This window comes from Micrasema longulum, unplaced genomic scaffold (genome assembly GCF_059751315.1).
Source record: "Micrasema longulum isolate JH-2025_06_02 unplaced genomic scaffold, ASM5975131v1 h1tg000883l, whole genome shotgun sequence".
NCBI classification, from domain to species: Eukaryota; Metazoa; Arthropoda; class Insecta; order Trichoptera; family Brachycentridae; genus Micrasema; species Micrasema longulum.
The window spans coordinates 802,739-830,223 of record NW_028278075.1 but is presented as its reverse complement, the minus strand read 5'-3'; the positions used below and the strand labels follow the sequence as shown (position 1 = coordinate 830,223).

The 27,485-nt window shown below is 32.2% G+C and overlaps 1 protein-coding gene and 1 long non-coding RNA gene across 2 annotated transcripts; one reads left to right on the top strand and one right to left on the bottom strand.

The window, feature by feature from the left end:
- Positions 1 to 793: 793 nt before the first annotated feature.
- On the top strand, positions 794 to 26,364 carry Acat2 (Acetyl-CoA acetyltransferase 2). The gene is made up of 8 exons (XM_088231409.1): positions 794 to 1,126; positions 3,952 to 4,073; positions 5,564 to 5,676; positions 14,346 to 14,542; positions 18,147 to 18,376; positions 19,706 to 19,891; positions 20,892 to 21,054; positions 22,032 to 26,364. Exons 1-8 carry the CDS (start codon positions 1,078 to 1,080, stop codon positions 22,148 to 22,150), a joined length of 1,179 nt encoding a protein of 392 aa, XP_088087535.1. The 5' UTR covers positions 794 to 1,077; the 3' UTR covers positions 22,151 to 26,364.
- On the bottom strand, positions 1,693 to 14,339 carry LOC148278427 (uncharacterized). Its single transcript, XR_015823204.1, has 2 exons — positions 6,327 to 14,339; positions 1,693 to 4,507 (listed from the first exon to the last, which is right to left on the bottom strand). It is a non-coding gene; the product is annotated as an uncharacterized LOC148278427 (long non-coding RNA).
- Positions 26,365 to 27,485: the final 1,121 nt, after the last annotated feature.

Here is a 27,485-nt window from a genome sequence, read left to right as displayed (position 1 = left end):
TAAGGTTTTCGGAAAGCATTGGCGATATGTCACCAAGCCAAATATAACTTGTCTGCGCTTGATGAGTTTTGCGCAGAGATTGCTGGCTTCGATACCTTATTTGTTAATTTCTTACAACCATTCAACTGTCAAAAAAATCTGACAAATCAACGTTCAGTAATAGTTTGTTTTTATGATCTTAAATTTTAAAGTAAGGTGACACCATTGGTATCTGGATTGGTATTCCAAACGCTCTCGCGGCCGTATTATCTCGTGTATTTACAGAGGTACAAAATACACGAAAAAAACTGTTTTATCGTGCCATGAGAGATGAGAGTGGTTCAGAATAACACCCCTAAAATAAATATAGATATTATGTTGGCGTTGGTAAGGAAGCATATGGTTTTTATAGAGTTAGAATCTAATACCAAGACAGCTTTTATTTAGCCTTCGTGGTGGTTTCTAATCTTAGTTCTATTTCTTCGCTTTGAAAAAGACCATTTTGAGTAGTTATATACACCACGAGGTACTTAAAATTAGAAATTATTTTATGTTTTTTGACTTGATACAGTCAAATGATTTTGGGCAATCAGGGTCAAAATGTAACATTTTTTATGAGTTTAGTTTGTTTTGGAATTTTCCAAAACCATAGTGATTTTTTGTACTTATCGGCAAAAACTCATTTTTTGAAAACATAAATTATTCCATTCCTAAAAAAGACACAATAGCTTTACAGGTAATAATATTATGGTGCGAGTATTTATTTATATAATGTTGGTTCTCTTGAATCCTGAAGGTCATAAAAATACATTTTATCACTAACTTCACACAAGTTCATCTCCCCGCTCGCCGCTGTCACTTTTCGCGATCGTTTGTCGGTGGATCCGTTAAAATTTAATTGAATCCGTTTCGTGTTTCGTCATGCTACGTGTTTTATAATTTTACATTATTTGTTTTTTGCGAATAATACATTTGTGAATATAAGATAATATATGTTTTTTTTTTTTTCTAAAAAATTACATTCGCAAGTGCAACGTGACTGTTGTAATATTTAAAAAGACATTTTCCTTATAAAAAGAAATATATTTTCAATTGATCATGGCCAATTTTGATGTAGTTATCGTGTCAGCTACGCGAACACCGATTGGTATGTTTTTTCAGTTATAAATATGTTCATTAAATTTTGAAAATGGTTCGTCATATAAATACATAGGTAATCTAATTATTTTATTTGAATATTCGATCAAGTCCTCGTGCTTAAAAAACTTTCTATGGTAGATCCAATACTTACCAATTTAACAATACGTTGGAATATGTAATTGATTGACCCACATTTCCCATCTTCATAGAAATTTAGAAAGTTTTATGGTATGCGAGAAACTTCTTGTCTGTATTTCGATCGAAGATTAAAAATATTTTCATAATTTTAATTCATACGAACGTTTTCCCTGTATAATGTTTATCACAATATTATTTCGTAACTGTCATTTGTTAAAATTCTTATTAGAAACCAATGTAATAATTCGTTTTTTTTTTTTACGATTTTTACTTAGACTGGTAAGCGGTTTTTCTAGAATCCAGTCAGAAATGCTAAAAACATATTTATATTTTATATTTTGACGAATATGTTTTTTTTCCAATCATGCACTGCATTTATGCAAAAATGTCTATCTGGAAACATGGAGCGTTCACGGATCTCGACATTTGTGCACCTATCATACATCGTTTTACCAAACATTTGCCTGAGGGATTGCATTTCGACAGCATTTAACCTACTTTCAGTCTTTCCATCTCTAGTAAACATACTTTCCAGATACACACATTCATCTACCTGATACGGAATATCTCCGTTCACTCTGATCTCACATTAAGTTATATTTTCATCCCTTTCGATTTATTAACATTCATAAGCAAATCGCTTTTCTTGCATACATCGTAGACTTTTGTTACTGAGGATTGCAGGTCTTTTTTGCTGCCGCAAGAAGCACGTCATTTTCAGCATACAGAAGACAGTTAACAGAGATGGAAACCCATCACTTCTTGGTAGTATCAAGAGTAATCTCATTCCAAGGATGACGGTCCAAGACCCGTAAGATACAGGCGCCTTCTAGAGTCAAAGTTAAAAAACTTCAAAATGATGATATGAAAGATAAATTTGAAAGCGTGGTTAATCGTAGACTGATAAAGCAGTGTGGAGAAAGGCATACAGTTAAATATCATTTTTTGGGCTTGCATAAAGCAAATCTGAAATGAAAGCATGACAAAATTGATTGACAAGATTGACTTTTCATGCCCAGGTCGAGGGAACATGTGACCCTGCACTGAAGATGATGGGTTTTGTTCTCTGAACTGGCAGGGTTTTCAATGATCCCCATAAACTCAGAAATCTGTACAACTCGTTGGTTCGGACTAGGCTTGAGAGTGCCACACGAGGCGAGATATTTCCTTATTTTGGAGAGGGTACAAAAATAATTTCTCAGGTATCTCTACATGAGGGAGTATGGTAGTTATCTGTGGTTCCATCCCACTGCATTCCTCCTGGGCATGCTTGGGATCAACAGTTTGCAACTTAGAAGGGATGGGTTCACACTGACCTATTTTTTCAGACTGATAAGAGGTTTTATCGAGAACTCGGCTATTTTAGAGAATACCAATTTTTATGTTCCTGATGGTTACCTCTGACAGCGTCAGCACAGACTGGCTTCTAGAATCAACCCGCATTATGCCGATTGGAAGAGCAGTCAGGCTGCTAAATATTATGACTTAGGAGATTGACATCTTTCACATCAGTGAAACTATGTTGAAGAGGCAAATATTAATGCTATTGGAGAGTATTATACCACCTAAATAATGTCAAACCATTACTCAAGGTTTCCTGGTTTGATATATTGTTCCAATATAACGCTTTGAATATTTTTTTTGTTATTTGTAATGTTATTTTGGGAACATAAAAGAATTTGAATTTGTAAAACAGTCTTGTTAAACTATCTGTCAATCTCAATAAGCTCCCTGATGGGTTAAGGCCAGTAATTGTCTGCCAAGATTTAGATTTACAGTATAGTCGCTGTAATCCAAACCCATTATAAACCGAACCTCCAGTAATCCGTACCGTAGCATCGGGTCAAGGGCGAGTGAAAAATAGACCCTACTCTTTCTTATTTTAACTCCATAAAGCTTCCGGCCATCCAAATTGCACGAATTTGAGTGATAATCAAGAAAATCAATTTATGCGATGTAGCGTATGACGTGGCGGAATGTTGGGAGAAAATTATTCCTAATCTATATAAATAATTGTGGCAGAAAGTTATGCCAACACGGGATGAGTTCACGAAGAAAGTGGATGTGGATTCCAACTGCCAGTATGAAAACTAAGATTATTTACCATTGATGCATCAGTGAAATAATTTAATTTCGTAAATGATATAAACAATCCAGAAGTTCAAGCGTGGGTTACTGCAAAGGATATGGAGTAAAGTTTTAAAATAATGACTGATGACTAAATTTGATTGTTAGAGTGCATTGAAAGAAAATGAGGGTATTACAGAAGAAGAACTAACGCCTAACACGGTCAAACATAGAGATGTCATTTCAACTTTGGAGTGGGTAGTCAAAAATAATGTGGAACCCCATCAGATTGGTTTTGTGCCAATTGCGTAATGGAGCATATGAGAATCATGGAAAGATGCTCTTTAGGAAACAATTCCAGTCGATTAACACATACCTTATAACTTATAACATGTTATAAGGCGTAATAAAACATTATGAAGTGTATATTACTGTTAAACAAAATATCTTATTTATGTACGATATGCAAAAAGTTTATTATTTTCCAGATTCCAGTAATCTGAAAAATTAGTTATGCTCGATTTTCAATTGTTTGGATTATAAAGACTATACTCTACTGAAAATAGTGTCGATAAATACATGTTTTTACAAAATATTTAAAGACTGAATAATTGTTATTTCAAACAGGTTCATTTTGTGGGGTCTTATCTTCTGTGATGCCGTCTGATCTTGGTGCTATTGTTATTAAGGAAGCTCTTCTCAGAGCCAATATCAAAGGAGAAGAGGTGTCCGAGGTTATTGTCGGGCAAGTAAGTACAAAAGAATATAAATAATTTACTCATGCACAATAAAGATTAACATAAGAAAAGAGTTGTACATTCTCCTATAATACAAATCTGTAAGTACTTGAAAATGCTTATTTTAGAATTATAGTAGGTAAGTACATTGAATATTGTATAAAAAAAAAATACTTGTATATATTTCAAATTAAGGAAATTAGAATAGCCAAAATTCAAATCCATCTCAAAGTACCAAACATTTCACCAACGGCTGATGATGGAATGTGTGGAATAATATTGTATTTACACATTAAATTTTCACATGAATATTCTTATCTATTTTTAAATTAATGTACATTTTATTTTCTAAATGTAGAGATATTTCTAGCTTCCTTGAAATTTTCTGGCAACTCATTGAACACTTGAATAGTCTAATTTAAGAGATAATCACGGCACCATCTGCACTACGAACGAACTGGAAAATAAAATTGGACTTTAATGATTTTTTTGTACATTGACAAAATCTGTAGTTATACCGGGTGCCCCAAAATTCGCGCAAGGTTAGAATTTTGCGCCATTTATGCGGTAAAATATTGCCAACGATAGCTGATAGTTCAGGGTTATTGAAAATGGAGTGCTACATGAAAAAACTACTCGTTTTCACTATGAGCAATATTTTGAAAAGAAAATAAAGGTTTGGCAGCTACAGTTCGCAATTGAATGGGGCTCATTTTCACCTTGATGGCTTCGTTAATTATCAAAATTGTTGCATTAGGGGTTCAGAAAATCCACTAGTGATTGTTGAGAAACAACTGCTTCCATAACCTGTCACTGTTTGGTGGGGATTTTGGGCTGGAGGCATCATCAGACCATTCTTCTTTGAAAATACAGCTGTTCAGGCAATATCTGTTAATGGTGCTCGCTATCAGGATGTGATAATCCAGTTTTTTGTGCCTGAATTGCAAGATATGGATGTAGACGCATGTGGTTTCAACAAGACAGTGCCACCTGCCATACAGCCGGAGAAACAATTCAATTACTGAATGATTTGTTTCATGGTGTTGTAATTTCCCGTTTCGGTTATCAGAATTGGCCGCTCAGATCATGTGATTTAACGGCGTTGAACTTTTTTCTTTGGGGTATTTGAAGTCATAGGTTTATGCCGACAAGCCCGCGACCACCCGTGCCAGCAAAGTCGTGGAGGCTAATTTTGTCCTAGGTACTATTCCATGCATAACCCAATACTGTATATTTTATGAATCAATAAAAAAATTACAATTTTAAATTAAAAACCTGTGTTTTCTATCAAAATTACTTCTTGCGTGAATTTTGGGGCACCTTTAATAATACATGAGAAAATAAAAAATTAAAAAGAAATCAACAAAATTAGCAAGTTTTTTTACAAAATTTATAGTCAAATTTTACTGTGTTTAAATATTACTTAAATAATTCCTTTTTAAATCATACCAAAGCCAAGTTAAATAAATGTATTTATAAATCATAATAAAGGAATGTTTTAGTGTTTAACGGCAGGTCAAGGTCAAAACCCAGGAAGACAGGCTTCACTTAAAGCTGGAATTCCCTTCTCTGTACCGGCTTATACCATCAATATGTTATGTGGATCTGGTCTTAAGTAAGTATTCAATATTTTTTTATTGCAACCAAAATATACTAAAAAGCATATAAAATTAATGGTATTCGATGTAAAGGAATGTTGATTCTATTCGATTGAAAATAAAAATTTAAAGAAAAATTTTAGTATCAAAAACATTTGTCGGCCTCTTGGTGTAATGTTCAGCGCGTTTGCGTACCATGCAAGAGGTCTTAGGTTCGATTCCCGGCACGGTTGATATGAAATATTTATTTAAAAGGGTGTTTTGACACTACACTATTTCATACTCCCTGGACTGCCACCTGGCGTAAGACTGATCATCTTACCTTCATGTGACGAAAATGATCAAGACACGCTGCAATTGGTGTACCAATGCAGTGCCCTAAGGAATAATGAGAAGAAAGTCAATTTTTCAATTTGTGCTACGACCTTTTGCACTTGTTTGTTTATAAATTTGTATAAACCACTATAATTTTTAGTTATATGTCGATCGATTTCGAGGTTACTACCTCACTATCAGGACTAACTTAGAATCACTACTTTTTATTCTATAAAATATTGTAAGAAAAGAACAGAAGAATGAAAGAAAGCGAGAGAAGGAAGATAATATAAATCATATTGGGAATATTTTTAGAAGAGGAGTCGGAAATTAATTTTAATTGATTACTTACAATGGGAAGTTCTTGGTTAATATCTTTATTTATTTCTAATCTTTCAGGACTGTTTAAACGAAGTTCACTTTTATAAATACGTAAAATTTCTACACCCGTTTATTGATTAAAATTGTGGGTTTGGACAATGTAATAGACTTAGCTAACAAATACAGGGGTCCCTAGCTATTAATTTATTTACAGTTATATTATTAGTTAGATGATTTATTTGCGCATCAGGAATAGTAACATACAGGATGTTCTTTAAACCCTGTCACATCTGAAACCACGATGATCAGTATAGGCAAGAAGACATATTAGCATATTTAAAAAAATATTTACAATGAAGAAAATTTTTTAAAATAAAATATTTAAGAAAAAACAAATGGTTGCTTACTTCTGCAGGAGAGAAGCGAGGGGGGCGCGGCCGTGCGGTTGACCGTGTATCAGACTCCCCCCCTCCTCGTTTCTCCCCTGCAGAAGTAAGCTACCATTTGTTTTTTCTCTATATTTTATTTTTTAAGATTTTAGTCGTTCTAAAAATTTATTTTAATGTGCCAATATGTCTTCTTGCTCATACTAATCATCGTGGTTTCGGATGTGACAGGGTTTAAAGAACACCCGGTATAACTAGAAAAAAACTACAAAAATCAATGTACCAAGCTATCATACAATGAAGCACAAAGTTCTTCCTTCGATGTCATGTATTGCTTCTCATGGGTCGAGAATATTTTTTTTGTTTCTTGATCTACATTATCATTAAAAAGTGGCAAGACTACTACTTCATCAGTCACATATCATCAATGCTGGCTAAACATCTGTAAAGCAGCTCTTGAGATTCTTTCATCCATGTTTTCATAAGCTTTCAAAAAGCACAAATATTTTTAGGGTGCTTTTATGTCAAAATGCATTGATGCCATGGTCGTAGGTTGTTACAATAAACAAACAGCCATCTAATAGTGCTGACTTGTCTTTAGTATACTGATTTTAGCTGACAACTACATAACAATATTTTTAGTGAGTTTGTTCTGGCCATCCATCGAGCTTGGTACATGCCACCCGTAGGTCTCTTTTTTGTATCTCCACCTAATAATACCTAGTAAAGCTATAAAAAATATATACAAATATCAAAAATAATAAACTGTCGATAGTCATCTCTGACGATTAAATTAGTTACTTCAGTGCGGTAAAAGTTAAGCAAATTTTCAGTTTCGGATACGGTTAGGAACGATTCTATTTTTTCAATTATCATTGATTTTTATAAAAGTGGAATATCAGGACTTGTCTAAATGTCACTGAGAATACGCTGTTTAATACCAGTTTGTATATGTGATGGGGGCAAGCGAAAGTAAACATTTTGCTTTCAAACTTTAGCTCTCGATTACTGTTGGAAAATCCATATTTTCACTTCAACTAGAAGAAGAATATTCTTGCAATGGTTTTTAAGATGCTGAAGATGTTGACGTGGGAACATATCTTATTCACCGATTTTCTTCTTCAACAGCTTAAAATCACCTTTTCATTAGTCAGTTTTTTATCCATTCCACTGAAGTGACCAGGTCGGCCCGGCTTTCTGGCACTGCAAGTCTTTGAATTTATTTGCATTTTTTATACGTCGTTCCAAACTTGATACAAGTTTACAATTTTTCTCACACAACTCGGCAACGATTTGGTAGGTATTTGTGCCTTTTTTTGAGTAATAATACACTCGCGAAAAGTGAAGTTTGCGCTTTCATTTACAGTTAAATTAACTTCTCAAATATTGTAAAATAAAACTGCGAGAACTTGTCCATTAGAGGGAAGTTTTTAACCCTTATTTGTTGTTTTGAGTACCTTTACTTACTCTTATTCAGCCTTCTTCTTGAATCCAGTGTTTGACGGAGGCCTTCTGTTTAGACCTCCACAGTTCTCTGTCAGTTGCCACTCTTAGGCACTTAGGACCTACAACTCTTCTGATGTTGTTGGACTATCTGGGGCCTCCCTACGCTTCTGCGTCCCTATTCTTGGCCTCCAGTCCGTCACTTTTTTGTCCATGTACCGTCCGACATCTGAGAATCATGACTGTAAAATATTTCAAATGCAGTTTTTTTTCTTAAGATGACCGTGTGTCAAAAAGATAATAAAAAAAAAGTTATACCTCCAACTTTCACGAATGTATATCGCTTAAATGCCTAATTTGGACTACATAAGAAGTCCCGTAAAGCACGATGCATCTTATTTTGAGGTCTTGCTCCCTTCCCCTACTCCTTTGCAAACCCCAACCTCTTAACTCGCACATGACGCGAACTAGTTAAACGTGGACTTTTAAACGAACTTTTTCTGCAACCGCGCGTTTCTTTTTCATGACGTCATGGTGCCCTCTATTCGTTCGTTTTGAATGGCAAGGAATAAAACAAGTGTTTGGTTAGTAGGTCAAACATCAGAACACTTGAGTAAAGAAGTGCTGAATTTATTTTTTCAATTCGAAATTGAAATATAGCAAACCAACCGTTCAACTAATTCTACTGCTTGTGATGCTATGGCTGTATGGGAACGAGCAGGCATTCCAACAAAAAATTATGTCATAAAATAGATAGAAAAAAACTTTATAAAGTGGCCGAAGTTAAAAAAAATAAGGAACACTAAACTTAACACCCAGAACTACGAAGAAAAGAAGAGACGTGGTAACATAATTTGGAAGATCTTTGTGACATACGTAGCTCATGCCGATGCTTTTATTTATTTTAGTGTCATAACAGTTGCTCTTGTTTGTCTTTGCTACATAGTTTTATATTATTTTTGTTTAGTTTCTTGCATATATGTTTCATTTAACTGTTATAATTGGCTTAGGTCATATATATAAAAAATAAATAACAGGGTGTCTATCAACTTTTGCCAGTTCCTAAACTTAGTTGTTCATGAAGCTATTGTGCCCTAGAACTTAACCAATTACATAAAATGCTTGTGCGTCTACACTACTGCAGTCAACACCGAATTAAGAAATATATATGGAAAAATATATGCTTTGGTTAGCCTGTCGCTACCATATAATGAAAATAATGCTATAAGCAGTCGTCCTTCAAGCCTTTGGTCAAAACTATACTATAATTGTCAGAACAAAAACTATACTATAATTGTTAGACAACACCGACAAATGTACCCAAACAAAAAAAAATGCTTTGATATGTCTTGGTTATGTACAGAGCATTTGAATGTTAAATAATCTTATGTTTAAGTGGTAGTGCCTGTTGGTGAACTAAGTAAACATACAAATTTCATTTGTGTTAGTAGGCAGACTAGGATGATTCATATGCAAACTTATTGTTACGCACACGTAAAGCAGAGGTTATTAATTATTTAATTGGACTGAACCTTCTTTTACTCTTTTATGTTTGATTTACCAAAAATGTTAAATTCTCTCATTATAATTTTAGCTTTCTAAATAAATGAGTTTTTTTAATGAATACTTTTTTTTAAATGCTGGTAGTGACCTATAAATTTCCTATTAAAAGTACGAAAAAAAAAAATCCAAATTTTTTTGAGTCTCAAAATCCAACAAACGTGTGACGCGCAAAATTGTAAAAGAAAGTGTTTTTGGGTCAAATAAAAAGCATCCTACATACCTTCTACGTTTAATTTTTACTCTCGTTTTTTATCAACATTTTACATTTAAATACCTGCGAATTTCTTTACAACTGCATAATAACTTCCGGTGCATGTAAATAGTACTTTAAAATATCATACAATATTTATTGCCAGCAGTTCAACACACAACAAATCATCAACCGTCAAAAAAGGATAAAGAAAACTGATCTTTGAATATCCAATGGTGGTCCACTTCGTTCCGTTTTTTGTTGAGCACTTCAATGTGGTGATTTCTATGGTTTTGATGAGCACAATGCGCGATGAAAATATTGAAGAAGTCAATCTTGATGAACAAGTCAGAAAGGAACAAGCAAAAATTATCAAGTCTGCATTTTTCAACACACTCTGCCGGATCTTCCTCGAGCGCGGTCATACCGACCAAGCGAAAATGATGCCTGCCATCTCTGGGCGAGGGATTCAACCACACATTGAATTCAAGAATTCAATTAAATGTGCTGTCATGAATCAATTTAATTTATCCTTTCTTGGCAGGGACAATTATCGCATAAAATTGAACTGCTGGCTACAACTATAATATATAATTTTTATTCCGTATTTTATGTATTTTTTTAATTCATAAATCTTTACATATATTCAAAATTAAAACCATAATACCACTTTGTTATAGATTAAAATTTGAAATATTTTATTGTTTTTTTTATTTTATTCATTACTATGTAGTTTTTGGAGGATCAGTACCTCCCATCAACAGTTGTATCTATATGAGAAACAAAAAATATGGGTTTTTTCAATAGGCATCCCATCTAGTCAAACAATAATACAACCTAGGTAAACAGAGATTTTAAAGTTATAATGCGTTTGCATGTTTAAAAAGGAACTTGATTACTTGTCACGGTCACCAATTCCAAGAAAACTTAAACAATTTGGAATATGGCAATCAGTATTAAATTATTGTGGGGTTTTCTAAAACCACCAAAAATTAATTGAATATAATTTTAAATATCTACAGCATAATAATAAAGTAAATAATAATAGCACAAATCACCCAGGCATAAAAAACACATTGAATTAGAATATTTCAGCTTAATAAATTGACATCTGGAAGTTTTGTGTTGTAGTTTTCTGATGTAATTTGGCCCTTTTATTTTGTTGCGAAAATTAAAAAAAAAAATTTGAAACATATGTTTTTGTTGAAGATTTATGTACTTCCTTCAATAAGCTATTCATTATTTATAACAACTGAACTTCGGAAATGGTCAACTCAAATACAAATATTTTTGCAACGAATCCCTGTTTCTATATATTATATATTTTTACTATCAATTATTTATTTACACATATTTTTACTTAGCAATGCATTGCACTTATGCACATAGTAAGAAACCGCCTACTACTACCCTTTGTTTATATGGATACTTGTGGGAACAAAGCACAAATTATTTTTGTACTTTGTAGTACAAAAACAGTTTGTTTTAAAGGGGAAAATAAACTATGTTTAGTGTTACGGAAAATTGGATATAAAAAATGTTTTCTTACGTGCGGTAAAAATAAGAGCATTTAATTATACAGCGAAGTTTCTCTAAAATGTATGAAATAATTAATAAAAATTATTTTAATGAACATTAACTACTTGCAATGAAACAAATGAAATGAACGACTGCACAAGTTCTTCTAAAGTAACTAATAATGGCATTGTGATAGATTTACAATTTTCGGGAAACCAATCCACCAATCAACGAAGAGGTGGCTTGAATCGTAATTCTTATGACACAAAGATCACTATACTAACCAGATAAGACATAACATCTTATAATATGTTTATATAACCCTAACCGGTTTAAAAAATTGTAAATAAATAAAATAAATATTTAAAAAAATACAAAAGTTAATAAATAAAAAGTGGTACAATGTTTTTTTTTGTGTTAAATAAAAATGTAAAAAGACACACTTTACATTTTAGTGTTTTAAAATAATTTCATGTTGTAGCTGAAATAATCTTTTATATTAATAATTACACCACAAATCCGATAAATTGTATAAAAATTGCAATAATCCTTTACCTAAAGTAACTTTAATAAATAAATGGTTACCCATTGTGTGACTACTCTTGTATTTATTCTAAATAATCTTCTATGATATTTGAAAAAAACTGGTGTGGACTCGGCCCAAAATACGTCCACCATCCTCGGTGGTGGAATGGGAATAAGCCGTTGACTGTAATTAAGTTTATTTTGTAGGACGATTGGTATGAAATAGATAGTTTAGGCGATATAATGAGCAAACAAAAACAAAGTTTTCCATGAAAAAAAATTAGATTTCGAGATATAAAAGAAGATTTACGTATTTTGGTAAGTTAAAAAATAAGGTTATACAACATTTCATCATCATTCCATGTCCGCTCCCTAGTTGGAGCACATGGTGTCCACAAAAAGCCTCCATGTATCTCTATCGGCTGCTAACTCATGTGAGTCCTCTCAAGTCAGGTTCGCATCCCGTATTTCTGACATGAACTGCCGACGAACAGTCGGTAGAGGACGTCTAGGACGACGAGAACCTGATGCCTTTTAAAGTAGGCAAGCTTTCAGAAGGCATCCGCATTATATGGCCCAGCCAACCGTATCGTCTCAGCTCAATGACAGCTGTCATTGGAGTTTGCTGTGTCCATTCTCTTATTATTTCATTCCTGACAAAGTCAAACCAGTGCACATCCAAAATGCTTCTGAGACACCTATTCTCAGAACTCAGTATTTTGCTGTTCTAGGCCCTAGTGAGGTGCCACCATTCGCATCCGTAGAGGAGAATAGGTGTTATGCAGGTTTATAATAACAATGTTTACTAATGCTTTAAATGTCAGATTAAACTTTGACTGTGTTTTTGCGATTTTTTTCACTGACTTACAAGAAAAAACTAATGTTATTGAAACAAAAAAGAAACATTGAATTCTATTTATGTATTATTTTCTTTTGGCTAGAGCTGCCTCACCTTGAAATATCACTTTTTATTTATCATTTAAAAAAATAAATATTAGCATTCTTATAATTTACTCAAATCAATTTTGGTGGGCATTTTCAACTAGTTGTAAAGAACTTACTATTAGAAAATGGAAATCAAGTGGGGTAGTGGGGTTCGAACCTCGGACCTCTGATCCGTGAGTCCGCAACACTAGTCACGGGACCACAACACGATTTTAGCATTTTTCACGCCACATCTCCTTAATATTCAAATTATACTGTTTTGCTTTTTGTATAATATGCAATACTAATATTGTATTCTGTTTTCATTTTAGTGCCTCATAAAAACACCTCGGCGAATTGAAAAACTGATTATTCGCAAAAACTTTTAACACTTTACTTGCGACCTTTGTGTGCTGCTTAAATTACAATTAAACTTTACTATTGCGTCATGAAATTATTTTTATATTACAAGTTAATTGCTTTTTAGTATTACAATACGCACAGTAAATCCCTACATGTGATATTTAAATATTTTTATTTTTTCCAAGTACCTACACAGGAAAAAAGATGTAAACATTAATTGAATGTTTTTTGATTATAATAATATTTATTACTCGTGTCTCTAAAAACTTTCTACATTATAGAATACACTATTTTTACTTTCTTTTCATGCCATGTTTTTTTATTTTTTACTGAACAATTCAGTAATTTGCCTCTGAACATGTTTTTCATAGTATAATTCTCCAGTTCCTATACTTTTTGATTTTTGTGAAGTGAAAATGGTGAAATTCTTATTGATGGAGGGGAAATTCTACGGAATTGTGGAAAAAATGTGGATGTTTAAACATAAGCAAAATGGCTAATGTTACAGTGTGTAATGTGATTACTTAAACCAGCTAATGACAGGTCATTGGCTGCAAATGTTGAGACCTCCATAAGTACATAATTATTTATTTGTTTTGTCTTATTTTTTGTTTTCTTACAATTTGTTTTTTGCTCTAATTTTGTTTATTTCCATTTATTTTATTGTTTTTTGAACATTTTTTGTTTTTTATATAAGTTATTTCTGTGTCCAGATGGATAAAAAATACAGTTCCGAGCGTGAAATAAAACCAGAACCCAGGAAGAACATTTTTTACTCTATGCCTACTCAGGTAAAAATCCAGAAAGAGGAAATCGAGTGGAGATAAGTCCGCCTCATAGTGTAGTGGTTGGCGCATTCGCCTACCATGATTGAGATCCTAGGTTTGATTCCTGACGGAGCGGATGTGAAATATTGGTGATAATGATATTTTTAGTGTATGAAAATAATATTCATGTGGTATTTCTTTGTTTATATGGTGAAATTGGCTCCGTACCATTAAGCCATTTTACTGGAATATAATAATTATTATTTATATAACCTCTCAAATGCCTAAGCTTCAATATTTTCTCCTCACAAAGGTCCTTCATCTCTGTTGAAATATTTATCACATAAATGTGTATTTTTGTGTACTTGCAGATCTGTGTACCTGGGGTATCAGTCAGTTATGTGCGGATCCGATATAGTTGTTTGTGGTGGCCAAGAGAGTATGAGTTTAACTCCGCATCTTCTCTATATGAGAACCGGAGTAAAAATGGGTAATTCGGAACTGACTGATTCAATGTTATGCGATGGACTTTTAGACAGTATTCATAAAATTCACATGGGTGTCACAGGTACAATATTATTATTATTTAAAAAATGTTTGCCCTCCACACACAGTACCGAGCATTAAAATTTTTTCAGTCATTGAAAATGGTAATAGCAAAAATAAGAGAGTTATAAATAAAAGTAAACTTTTTTTTATATACCTGTGTGGGGTCTTACCATTACAAATAATTTAGTCTCATCGCAAATATCATTGAATTGAATTTTTAAAATTGTAAATCAAACTTCTTCTTCACGTGTCATGTCGGGTCCCCCCGACGCTGAGGATCACTTGGGAGAAAGCTTCCCTATCCTGAGGAGTGCGAAACAGCTCCTCCACAGTTCTATGTCGAGCTGGGAGATTGTTCGCACCCCTGGTCTATTTAAGGACCGCCTGGGATTCGGGGCCATTGTTTGGTTTCTCTTCATAGTGATATCCTGGGAATTATTGACCGAAGTGGTTTCCCGTTGCCTTCTTCGGTGGAATTTTCTGTCGGGGTTACCTACCCTTAGCTGGAGGGGTCCAGTTTTATGGCGCTGGACACTCGCCATTCATCCTCTTCCTATATGCTATGAAACTGATGTTAATGCCAGTGGCCACATTGCCCAGGGCTCAAATCAAACTATTTGTGTGTAAAAAATTCCACAAGTTTGGTCATATGCCTCAAAGTTTTTGTACAAGACGGTTTGCTCGTTTTCCGAACAATCAGCGAAGGGGCGGTCTTATTTCTGAAGTGCTACTGTGCGCGGACAACTCGATGTTGTAAATAATAATTCCGAAATCAAGTTCAGGGTTCAGCAGAGTCGTTATTTGCGTTATGTGAGAGTTTTCATATAAGCTTTTTGCGGATTTTTTTTGTGACTAAAAATTTCAAAGTTATTTCGAGGTGTTTAATATTTAGTACTATTTTGTCATTTTATTATATATTTGGGGCAGTATGCATTACACGGTAGACAAATTATCATATAGTAAAAGTACAAGAATAAAGACTGAATTCTTAATAAGACATCAAGGAAGAGAGAGAGCAAAATCGGACTAGGTGGGAACGGAAGAGGGAGAGAGATGGCTATAGCTGATTTGATTCAGTGATCGCATGAACGAAGACAACTTGTTATCAAAGAAATCAAGACTGGAATTTTTGTTGGCAGACCTAAGAATTTTAGGCGAGGCGGAGTGAAAACCATAATTTTGTCTAAAGTTTCTTGTTGGGATATTTTTTGTGTAGTATGTAGAAATGTAACTTGGTTAATGAGATAAAAATTTAATTGTAAATTTATTTTTGTTAAAACATTCAGGGGAATTTTTCGCACATTTATTTAGTTTTTGGCTCTCTTGGAAATTCTGCTTTTTTGGATGTGCGATATATGGATACACTGAAAACATAGCATTTTGTTAATGCTACTCTAAATAATTATTACGTTCAATTAGTTTCGACGCATCTATTTAGTTAGTTTGTTGTAACAGTCTGTAAATATAACAATAGAACTTAAAAACGAATAATTGGAGTTCTATTGTGGATATTGTGGGCATTGTTTAAATTATGGGAGAAGGTTTTTGATGTTTTTAATAATAAAATAACCTAACTTGGATTCATTAATTTAGAGCTGTTAACTAAATAATATCTATTATTTTATTGATCAACTCAATATTTACTTCGTGACGATATGCGGTGCCAGACGATTTTGATGAAAGGTTATTTAAACATTGTTTTTCTGCCACTCTCTCGCAAATGCCTTCTCGGTACTGTGCAGAAAAGACAACTGCATAACAAACTGATTATGCCTAACTAAAATCGAGAAAATTGATGTTTCGTTATCCCATTTTCTGCACCCGAAACTGAACCAATTTTGTTTTTTTTTTTTTTATAAAAAGAGTATCAGCATGAAATTTCCTGTGTCGGTACCTTTTCCGTTTTTCAAAATTATTTATTATATTTGTATACCTTACGTCCGAAGACGGCAGATAAAACTGGGTGCTTTTATCGGTTTTTGGATGGTCCTAGCTCCCATAATAAACAATTTATCTAGAGAGAAAAAAACCAATAGAGACACGCCAATAGGAAATATCTATAGTGTAAAAAAATCACTGCTCTAGTGTCATAATCCAGGGAGAAAATACATGAATACATTTGTATGAAGAAAAGTCAGAGCACGTTTAACATGCAAAACGTTTAATACAATCATTAGGAATTTAATGTTGATTTTATTTTATTTCTGTAATAGAAGTTATTATTAAGGAAATTCCAGTGATGGCGCCGATGCATGAAAGGTGGTAGGGATACCTTACGGAAAGGGGAAACTGTAGGGTATCAGCCAGTGCATAGCGCCTGGCTCGCTCTCTCTTACTTCTGCCGTGAATCGGCTAGCATCTAGGAACTTATATTTAAGTATACTTCTCTTTACGAACCAAATAAATAATTAATCTTTCATTTACTCGGCCACCAAGTCATTATAATTTTATTATTAATTTTTGTATTGTGCAAAATATTAAACTTTAAAAATGACGTGTCCTCACATAATATACAGAGAGAAAATGACAAAATCTCTATAACAGTATATTACCCACAGTTCAAAACACTGCACATTTATTTAGTTTCTCTCTGTGTACAACGTGGTTTGACATTCTTAAAGGAGTAAAGCAGGGATGTGTAATGTCACTATGGTTGTTCACCGTATACATCGATAACTGTATAAAATAACTGAAAGATTTAAGAATGGGAACAAAAATGAGTGATATGACTGTTTTTTGTATTCTGATGATGCCGCGCTTCTTGCTAGCAGCAAAGAAGATCTGCAATTCTTGGAAACAAAGGTTTACGATGTATGCAAGAAAAGCGATTTGTTAATGAATGTTGATAAATCGAAAGTAATAGTTTGTGAAAGGGATGAAGGTATAACTAAATTTGAGATCGGTGTGAACGGAGATATTCTGAATCAGGGAGAAGAATTGTGTATCTGAAAAGTATGTTTACTAGGGATGGAAAAACTGAGAAAGATATTAAGAGGAGGGTGAGTGCCGGGAACAGGGTGAACGGTGCACTAAAATCTACCTTGGGAAACAAATATTTGTCGTAGGAGGCAAAACTAGCAGTTCGCAATGGAGTTCTGGTGTGGACCCTAATGTATGGGTTCGAAGTATGGAATTCGAAAAATAATGCGATCTCTCAGGCGAGTGTGTGGTAAAAAAAAATGTATGATAGGTGCACCAATGTCGAGATCTGTGCACTATATAAGGCCGAGACAAGCATTATTGACAAAATCAAGAAAGGGGCGCTACGTTGGTTTGGAGATGTAAAGCAAATAACAGCTAAAAGGATCTACGATGCGAATGCTGATGGATGCAAAAAAAGAGGAAGATTGAGCATGGCAAGATCAAATCCAACAAATACTTAAAGATGGACACGTCAAGAGTAGGAATGACCGGGGTGCTTGCATGAAAAGATGTTGTGAATGTAGAGGAGCCGAGGTTTGTATGCAAAGACCGAGTGATATGGCATTCTATCCCCTCTACCTACCCCTATGAGGAAATGGCCTGATGGTTTTTGTTGTTGTTATTTGCCGTATACTTATATTTATGTCATATATATTTTTATTATGTTCATAAACATGTTTTTTTCCTTGTTTATTTTTAAGCTGAAAATATTCAAAAGAAATATAATATATCAAGGCTTGAACAGGATCAATATGCGACTGAGTCACAAAATAAAGCAGAAAAAGCGCAAAAGGCTGGATGCTTTGATAAAGAAATTACTCCTGTTACAATTTCATCGAGAAAAGGACCCGTGATTATATCGGTCGATGAATTTCCAAAACATGGAACTCAAGTCGAAATCCTAAGTAAATTGAAGCCGTGCTTTGAAAAAGTAAGAAATTTAGATTTTTTTTTAGTTTAGACAAATGCAATTCTTAGCAGTCTCGCTTTGTGATCTGTTGCTGAATTTAAAAAGGAGGCTGTAAAAAATTGGTCCTGATTATCAATTATGATCAGCTATACCTGTGTTTGTAAATAATTGATATAGTACTTTTATTATAATATTTTTTATTTGCTTGATTTTTAATTATTATTTTTTATTTGACATCTAATTTATAATTATTATTTTTTTATTTGACATCTAATTTCATAATGCGTAAATACAAAGCTATATAAAATATTTTGGTGGGTTTGTAGACATTAATTCCACTAACATTTCATCCTCATGTGGAGTAAACGTAAACCACCACTCGCAACACAGCCGGTCTCTCCGACCGCACTTCCTCAGGAGTGACTGCGGCTCGGTCCTTTATATTAATTAATACGAGGCAGTGAGTTACGGTCGCGGATACCCCTCGCGGTCGCTATGATCCAAATTGTACCTTAACATCTACAATTGAAGAAAAAGTTTTGTCATACAATTAGTTCGTATTGTAATTTTTGAGGAAAAGATTCCTTATTTTATAGTGTTTGTTAGGAATTGCAAATTTTAGTTTTTTTTAGTCATCTTTGACTAGGTAAATTATTAATGATCTTACAAAGTCCAATGACATTATGCATACAAGTATGTAGGATGAGTACACCGCTCATGTACAGTGAAGAAACATTCAATATATAATTATGTATGTTACTAAATTAGTATAATTTGTATTTTGATATTAATATCTGATTATTTTTTAATGTTATCTTTAGAAATTTGTTATTTATACTTTTTTTTCTGGATTGTTATTCTATTGCATCACATGTTATTATAATTAAATTCATTTTACTATGTATTTTTTATTGGCACAGCCTAAAAAGCCTTAATAAGTTCATGAATATGTAAACTAGTGTAATTTTGAATGAGTAAATAAATAATGATTATATTATTAATATTTAAAGCATTAACTTTGTGGTCAAACATTTTACTAAATGTTATTAAATATTTGTATATAACCACTTACCGACTTTTCTCTGTCTACCGGTTTCGAGACGTACCCGTCTCTTCGTGGGTTTTACATGTTGGTTTAATTGGTGTCCCGACGAAGAGACGGGTACGTCTCGAAACCGGTAGATATAGAAAAGTCGGTAAGTGGTTATATACAAATATTTCATCATTATAATTGGCATTATACAATATTTTGTTTTATGTATGCGCTGTGAATACTTACCATGAAAAATATACAAATTGCGAATGTGTTTTTCATTAGTCATTAATATTATATATATGTAAATGTTACAGGATGGTACTGTTACTGCTGGAAATTCATCAGGAGTGAATGATGGTGCTGCATGTGTCGTACTGATGAATTCTAAAGTTGCAGAGGCTAAAGGTTTGAAGGTGTTAGCTTCCATTAAGGCTGTGGCACAAGTTGGTGTGGATCCTTTGATCATGGGCATGGGCCCAGTTGCGGCAGTCAGACAAGTGGTAAATAATGCTTAAATTATGTTATTATACGCGCGCAGCAATACACCAGTGAGCTGTGATGTAAATACAATCAACAATATGACATATAGCAATAAATATAGAGCCCTATACAGGCTTTCCCAGCATTATAGCGCGAGTGGGATGTTTGCTGTTATTGTGGAAAAATGTTTTCATTTATAATTTTTTTATTAAATTGTTTAAAAATATGTCTCAACAAAAACGTGACATGTTTGGCCGTGACAATGTTCTATATAAATTTTAACGCTTACAAACAAAGTTCAAAATTTAACCGAATCCTGACATCTTAGGGCCGTGGCCAATGCAACCGTTTTCGCCGGAATTTAAAATTATAAATTTGAAAATATTTTTTATGCTACTAAGTACAATTTTTTTTTATTACTTGACAATATTTTTCATAGACTCTTATTAATTTGAAATTGTAAAAAAAAAAGTTATATTTCCCTATTGATGGAACATTGCTGGGAATTGAGGTTGTGGTAGCATTGGAGCATTCTTTTTAATTTTATTACCTGTTCTACTTAATTTATGAAAAAAATATTTTTTATTTCTCTCTTCTTAGTTTTATTATCTTTAAATCCTTTTTGATTTTATCTTGAATGTTTTATTTGTTTTATATTGTTTATATCTGTTTCATTTTTATATGAATTATGTTATTCTTATTTTTTTTCTGTTTTTTTTAAATCTTTTGCAATGGTTATATGGCTGGTTGGGTACTGCACTACCTGCCCAATCAAGCTGGAATAAAAATTATTATTATTATATAGGTGCCGGCAAATGCCTCCCATTCTGAGGTTCTGGGTTCAATTCCTGGGAGGGTCAATATGAAATATTTACTTATAAGGTGGTTTTGCGCTGCAATCTTTCACTGTCCCTGGATTGGCACCTGAAGCGTAAGGCTGATCACCTTACCTTGTAAAGTAATATCACCTAATATAGTATAAATGTTGAATAAAAAACAATTAATTATATATTTTTGCAGGTTTCAAAAGCTGGGTGGAAATTGGATGAAGTAGATCTTTTTGAATTAAATGAAGCATTTGCTGTTCAGTCATTGGCCGTTGTACGAGAACTGGGTGTTGATCTTGGTAAAGTTAATATCCAAGGAGGAGCCATATCTCTCGGCCACCCTGTTGGGTGTTCAGGTATAATATAGAAGTCTTATTTATATAAAATACATAATAATAAATACATTCTGTCAAAAAAATACCAGGACTGAGTAAAAAAATAACACGATGCTGTCTATGAATGTGGGGTCTATTCTGACTCGTTCCAGCATTTCCTCAGCCAATTGAGTTCGTTGCTGCATTTTAAAGAAAATCAGCGCTTTTGGAACAAGCCGAACTGTGACGCCTCTAATGTCCAAAACATCAACCAAAATCATGTCACGAGATGTTAAGTTTACGCGCTCACTCGGTCGGTGTTTTCTTCAGTATTCGACCTTGAAAGACGTCCAGGATGAGGCGAGTCTTCAACCACTTCACTACCCTCTTTGAATGCTTTGTACCACTCAAATGCTCTCGTTCTCGATATAGTATAGTAGTATATAGTAGCTTTCTGCAACATTTTCAACGCGTCTGAACCCGAAATATTCTGCGCCACACAAAATTTAAGACCAATTATTTGTTTCATTTATTTCTCCATAGTAAAAATCACAACACACACTTGAGTACAACCATTTTTTTGACTGCTGACAGCAAACTAAATGACAGCTCGCTCTCCAACTTAGCGTTTATGCAGTTTATGCAGAGTACAGTTATGCAATTATGTTATTCTTAGGGGAAAAAAAAAACTGAAAAATCATTAATGCGGGCCTTTTAAATCAGTCAGTCCCGATATTTATTTGACAGAATGCATAAAAAACCATACAGAAACATGAGAAACAAACAAATTTTCCACACAGAAAACCATAGAACTAATAACAGATTTTTCTCTTCTTTAATAAATCTTAAATCCTCTGATTAACCAACAATAATCTTAGTATTAATTATTTTTGTAACAAATTATCTTCTTTTGTCCTTTACCGAATAAAAAAAATTATAACAGTCAGAATACACCAACTCTCATCCAAATGTAGAAATGTCAACTGTTGCCATTAACTATACAGTTTTATTTTTTTCAGGATGTCGTGTTTTAGTTACGTTACTTCATGCTCTTGAGAGAACTAATGGACGTAAAGGAATTGCATCACTTTGTATAGGAGGTGGGATGGGTATTGCGATAGCCGTGGAAATGCCTTGATCTAATTCTGTTTAAATCTTTAATGACAATATTTAATGCAGCTGTAATACAAAGAAACAAGTATATTTTATTATGTTCATCTCTGTTTAAATCATATGTTTATAGATTCGTTAAGATTTAAGATTTTATTTACTTTTTGACATACATTAACTATACTGATTATTCAATTAAATGTATATTCGCAATTCAAATGCGCTCTTTTTTTTTTTAAATCTTGGATTTCTCTCACAGGTGTTGTCTCATAGGTGTTTTTAACATTATTTGTAGAGAGTACATAATATTTATTACATAAATATATTATATGTTTTGTTTTTGTGAAAAATAACTGACATTACTTGAAAATTATAAATAATGTACCCACCTACTTAATTATACTTTGAAATATACTTAACTGCTTTATGTCGATTTTATTTTTGCTGGGTGTTCAAAGTAATATTTTTTCTTTAAAAGTTAAAAATATAAAAACATATTTCATGTACTTGAGTAAAATAAATGATAATGTGATTTTCTTTTGAATTTGTCAGTATTTTATTCATAAATATTTCTATCTCTGTCTATGAAATAACCTCTTATATAGTCTATGACAAGTCTGAATAATATTGTACATATTATTTGATTGTTCAATTAAAAAAAAAACTGCAAAATTCTGCATAAGGACAATACATGTTATGATTTTTATGTTTAGTTTTTTGTATGTTACCACATACATATTGTTAAAATTGACCAATTAAAGTGGCTTAGTAAATTAATAAATATATTTTTTACGTTTTGATATTCTAGCATTTTGTACCTATTATAATAATATACATTGTTGAGTTATGATTGCATATTTTAAATATTCGTATTTTGGATTATTCGACTAAGCAAATGCAAGCAAATGCTTAATTATGACTTACTATAATTTTGTATCCTTAAAAATGGTAATGTAATTGAGTATTGAAATATTTTATATAATCGGTGAAAGGTTGTGTTATAAATGTATTAAACAAGAAATTGAATAGTTAAAGTATATAAAAATATACATATTGTGGTATGTGAGATGAACAAAATTTGTCATACGTGTATGATTTTGATTTGGTTGGTTAAAACATTCAGGATGTTAATTTCATAACTTTTAAAAATTCAGTTATTATTTACAGATTATTAATATTAATTGATTCGAAATAGCAATATTTAGTTACCAAGTACTAAGTTACAATAATTCTAAATCAGGTTGTGGTCCGTTGTGAGTGTCGCAGATTTAGGGATCGGAGGTTGAAACCCTACTCTACCACAACTTTATTTCCATTTTCTGGCATGGTTATTTACAATAAGGAAGTTCAGTGCTACGGGAAATTGGATTTAAAAATGTTTTCTCGCACGCGGTACATTTAATTGCACAACGAAGTTTCTCAAAAATGTATGAAAATTTTATAAAAATAAACTACTTTGAAACATCACAGGTTCTTGTGAACAATAACCAATTAAGTATAGCGTTGTTATGTGTTGTGATCGATTTTCGGATTTTAAAACTTTTACTACGGGGTTCTACTTTTGAATGTCTGCACAACTCACTTATGATAATTCGTGATATCACGGGTTGAGTAATTTCAAAATTTAAAAAAAATCAAAGTGGTGATAATACGATACATAAAAATATTTCGCCCTAGTTTGATAGTATATAAAACTTTTTAATAAACCACAACTTTCTCATTTTTTAAAATGGCTCCAAAATTCAAATGTTTGAGTTATTCCTGACCTTATTAAAGATTAAACTGGCCGTATTAAATCATTTTAATGTCACCTAAACACACATTTGTTTTTTTTTTTTATGAAATAAATTCTGTATTTCTAAAGATTAATAAATCTTTCTGTGGAACTATGGCAAAACTAGATACATATTTTTTAAAAATACAACGCATTACCTTTTTTACATACCCAGCTTACTTTAGCTAACACTACTTGAATCCTCTTGAAATTTAGTATTGAATTATGTGCAAACACAGGCCTTGCTTTATTTAAATCATCGGGATCGTAGAACAGCGACAGATGTGCAAAAAATGCGACATTGGCTTTCTTTTATATTGAAAAGTTATATATAGGCATATTTTCTAGGTTTGAAAAAATATATATACAGTAAAACCCCCCTTTTTACGTTTTTGAAGGGAGCAAGAAAAAAAGTGTAAAACTGAGGAAAACGCTAAAGTGCGGAAATGAAAAATGTATGGAAAAAATAGGAATTACACAAAAATAAAATTGATTTGCTACACTATAGTGTTAATATACTTCCAGAAAAGTTGTAAAAACGGTGATAAGTGGAAATTGTCAATATATTTTTTTTTTTACTAGTTTCACTAAAAATATTTTTATTTTTTCAAACAATATTATGGTATCTGTTTCTAAATTTGACTTAAAAACAGCGTGTTAAAATTATTTTATGTGTAAATAGAAAATAAAAAAATAGAATTTGCATAAAATAACATACAATAATTTTTCCCATAAATGTTGGGAAATTTTATTTATATGGTATCACTCTTTTTCAATGGCATCACTATCACTAAAAACAACTGTCATATAGATCGCGGCAAAGTTGTTTCCACTTTTATGACAACCTTTTTAACCATCCTTATTACAACTCTAAATATTTCTATTGTTATGTTTTAAACATCGCAATTTAATGATATGTTTCTAAACGTTTGTCAACTGCGGATTTGTACAAGCCAATATGACATTTTTGTTCAAATGAAAACTAAGACTAACCCTAAAGGAAGACACTTAAACAAAAAAGTCAATTACACTGTACCTGCTTTGAATTTAGGTTAAGACAATAATTTATCCTTTATTAGTTGTTTACCTATTTTTATTCTTCATTCGCGTGGCACAACGCGGTGGCGCGCCGGCCGCTGCATCATTATTACGACATAATTTTGGTTTTTTGACACATTAAATGAATTTCAGAAAATTTTAAATGTTAAACCGGGGTGATGAAAACTGTAAAAAACGTTGATTGGGGGGAATATTTGTATGAGAATGTATTATGAAAAATGGGTCCTGAACATTTCGGTGTAAAAAGAGGGGAAAACGTAAAATTGAGGAACGTAAAAACGAGGTTTTACTGTATGTATGTAACTAACCCAAATATCAAGTGTTATACTTTTGTACTTATCAAGTTGAGACATAAAGTGCCAAAAAAAATTTTTCAACCGCTGTCACATAAAGTTGAAGAAAATCACATGCATCATTGTTCTATAATCCCGAGAAAATGTTGTATTAAAGGGTGTATAATTGTTAATAAGAAGTGTACAATTTCTTTTTTTAATAAAACTCGAAACGGTTTAAAAATTTCAAGTTTATTGATATCAATATAAAGTATAGACATGGAAAATATGTATGGAATACAATTTCACTTGAATCCCCTCCTCGGCTTCTTTGGTATGACACCATCATTTAATTGAAATTTTCTATGACATTTTGCCATAATTGTGGCTCTCCAATATGCTGGATTATCTCGTTCTTTAGGTCTGGAATTGTTGCTGCTTCAATAAGTATAGATTTTTTGCTTTCAAAAAGCCCCAAAGAAAAAAATCCTGCGGTGTCATATCGCAAGATCTTGGCGGCCAATTGATATCTCAATTTCGAGAGATAATCTGACCTCTGAACTCAGATCACAATAGAGCCATTGTTTTATTGTTTCTGTGTGGTAAGTGCCACTGTCTCGTTAAAACCACATATTGCCACGATAACATTCACCATTCACCATAATCGCTAAGCCGGTCTTTTTTTAAAAAACATACAGTCCAATGAATCTGCCAGCCCAAAAACTACACCAAACTGTGTGTGAATCTTTAAATGTAATCATAAATTAAGATATGCGTTATACCAATGTTATTTTGGTTACCAGTAATTAAAATGTATTAAAGGTATAATTGTACCAGCTGATTAGTATTTTGTCATTTTAATTTATACAATTATGGAGGTTTATCTTATAATAAACATATTTTTGTTTTATACCGTGACTTAATTTTATCATTGTTTTTTGTTAAGTTTTCTTATTTGAATATTAATTTATGGTCAGTATTTTTCATGTTAGATTATTGATCAGTATTTATTAAAAAAAATATTTTATTTCAGCATTGTTAATGTCTATATAAAATGATAATAAATTATGGACTCATATTAATTATGTTCAATAAAATATATTAAATAAATAAAAAGTATTTCGATCCCGACCTCAAGTGATGTGTTTTTTTCTTTTGTTTATATCCAATGTATTCTGATCATTATACATTAAACTGCTTTTGAACTGTTAGAATCAATCAGTGATTATGCATGTCTAGAATAAATAATCACAAAATGTATTCTGAAACCGCACAATATTTGGCATTGGAGAGTTTATAAGCAATACTTATTAAAAAAAAAAAAAAATGAAGGTTTAAATCAATCTTAGAATTAGCTTATTATCCATGCTCGATACTGTTCTGATTGTTTTAAATTATTGAAATTTGTTTTGTTTAATGAAGCATGTTTGCATTTATTATACAGATTACATTTGAGTTTTAATATTGCCTCTTTTCGTTAAATTTATTACACAAAGCATGCTATGTTATTGAGGAATTTAGACAATTTCTTTTGTTAATGTTTAAAAGTATGTAATTATTAGTATAATTCTAAAAATAAATATTTTTTAAATAATATGTTTCTGATTGCGACATTTATATCACAATTAAGTTTAATATTTGAAAAGTAAGGTGAAAACTGAGATTCTCAAAATAAAAGATTATAATAATAATTACTAGCAGGTACTCGAATTTTTCATATTTCACTAAGACTAAGACTGATATAATGGATTTGAAAATTAGTTTTCTCTGATTGTGACTGCCATGAACTACATGCTTTATGGTTTTGGTGTCATGTTAATGACTTATTTTTTTATATAAGTATATATTTATCTATTATATTTACAAGAAAAATCATATTCAATTAACAACACCATTTTAATGAACGTTCAGACGATCAGAGATCTTGTGATAACAAACTTAAATTCAACCATCATATTGATTACATCTTCAAGAGAGCATCCAAAATCTGTGGGTTTATTTATTTTTAGAATATCTAAACCATTCAAATGCCCAAAAGTAGTAATTTCACTGTTTAAATCATTTGTTTGTAGTTTGCTCGAATGTAATTCTATAATATCAACACATCCTACGTACAACTGTGTAACTGCCTCATCCACGGTTATAAGACTGTTGTATTTTTGAAATCTACACCTTTGAAACTTTAATATCGAACATTAAAAAATATAAAAAATCGTTGGATCATGTTTTTTTAAACGTATAAATGTTTAACTGCAAAT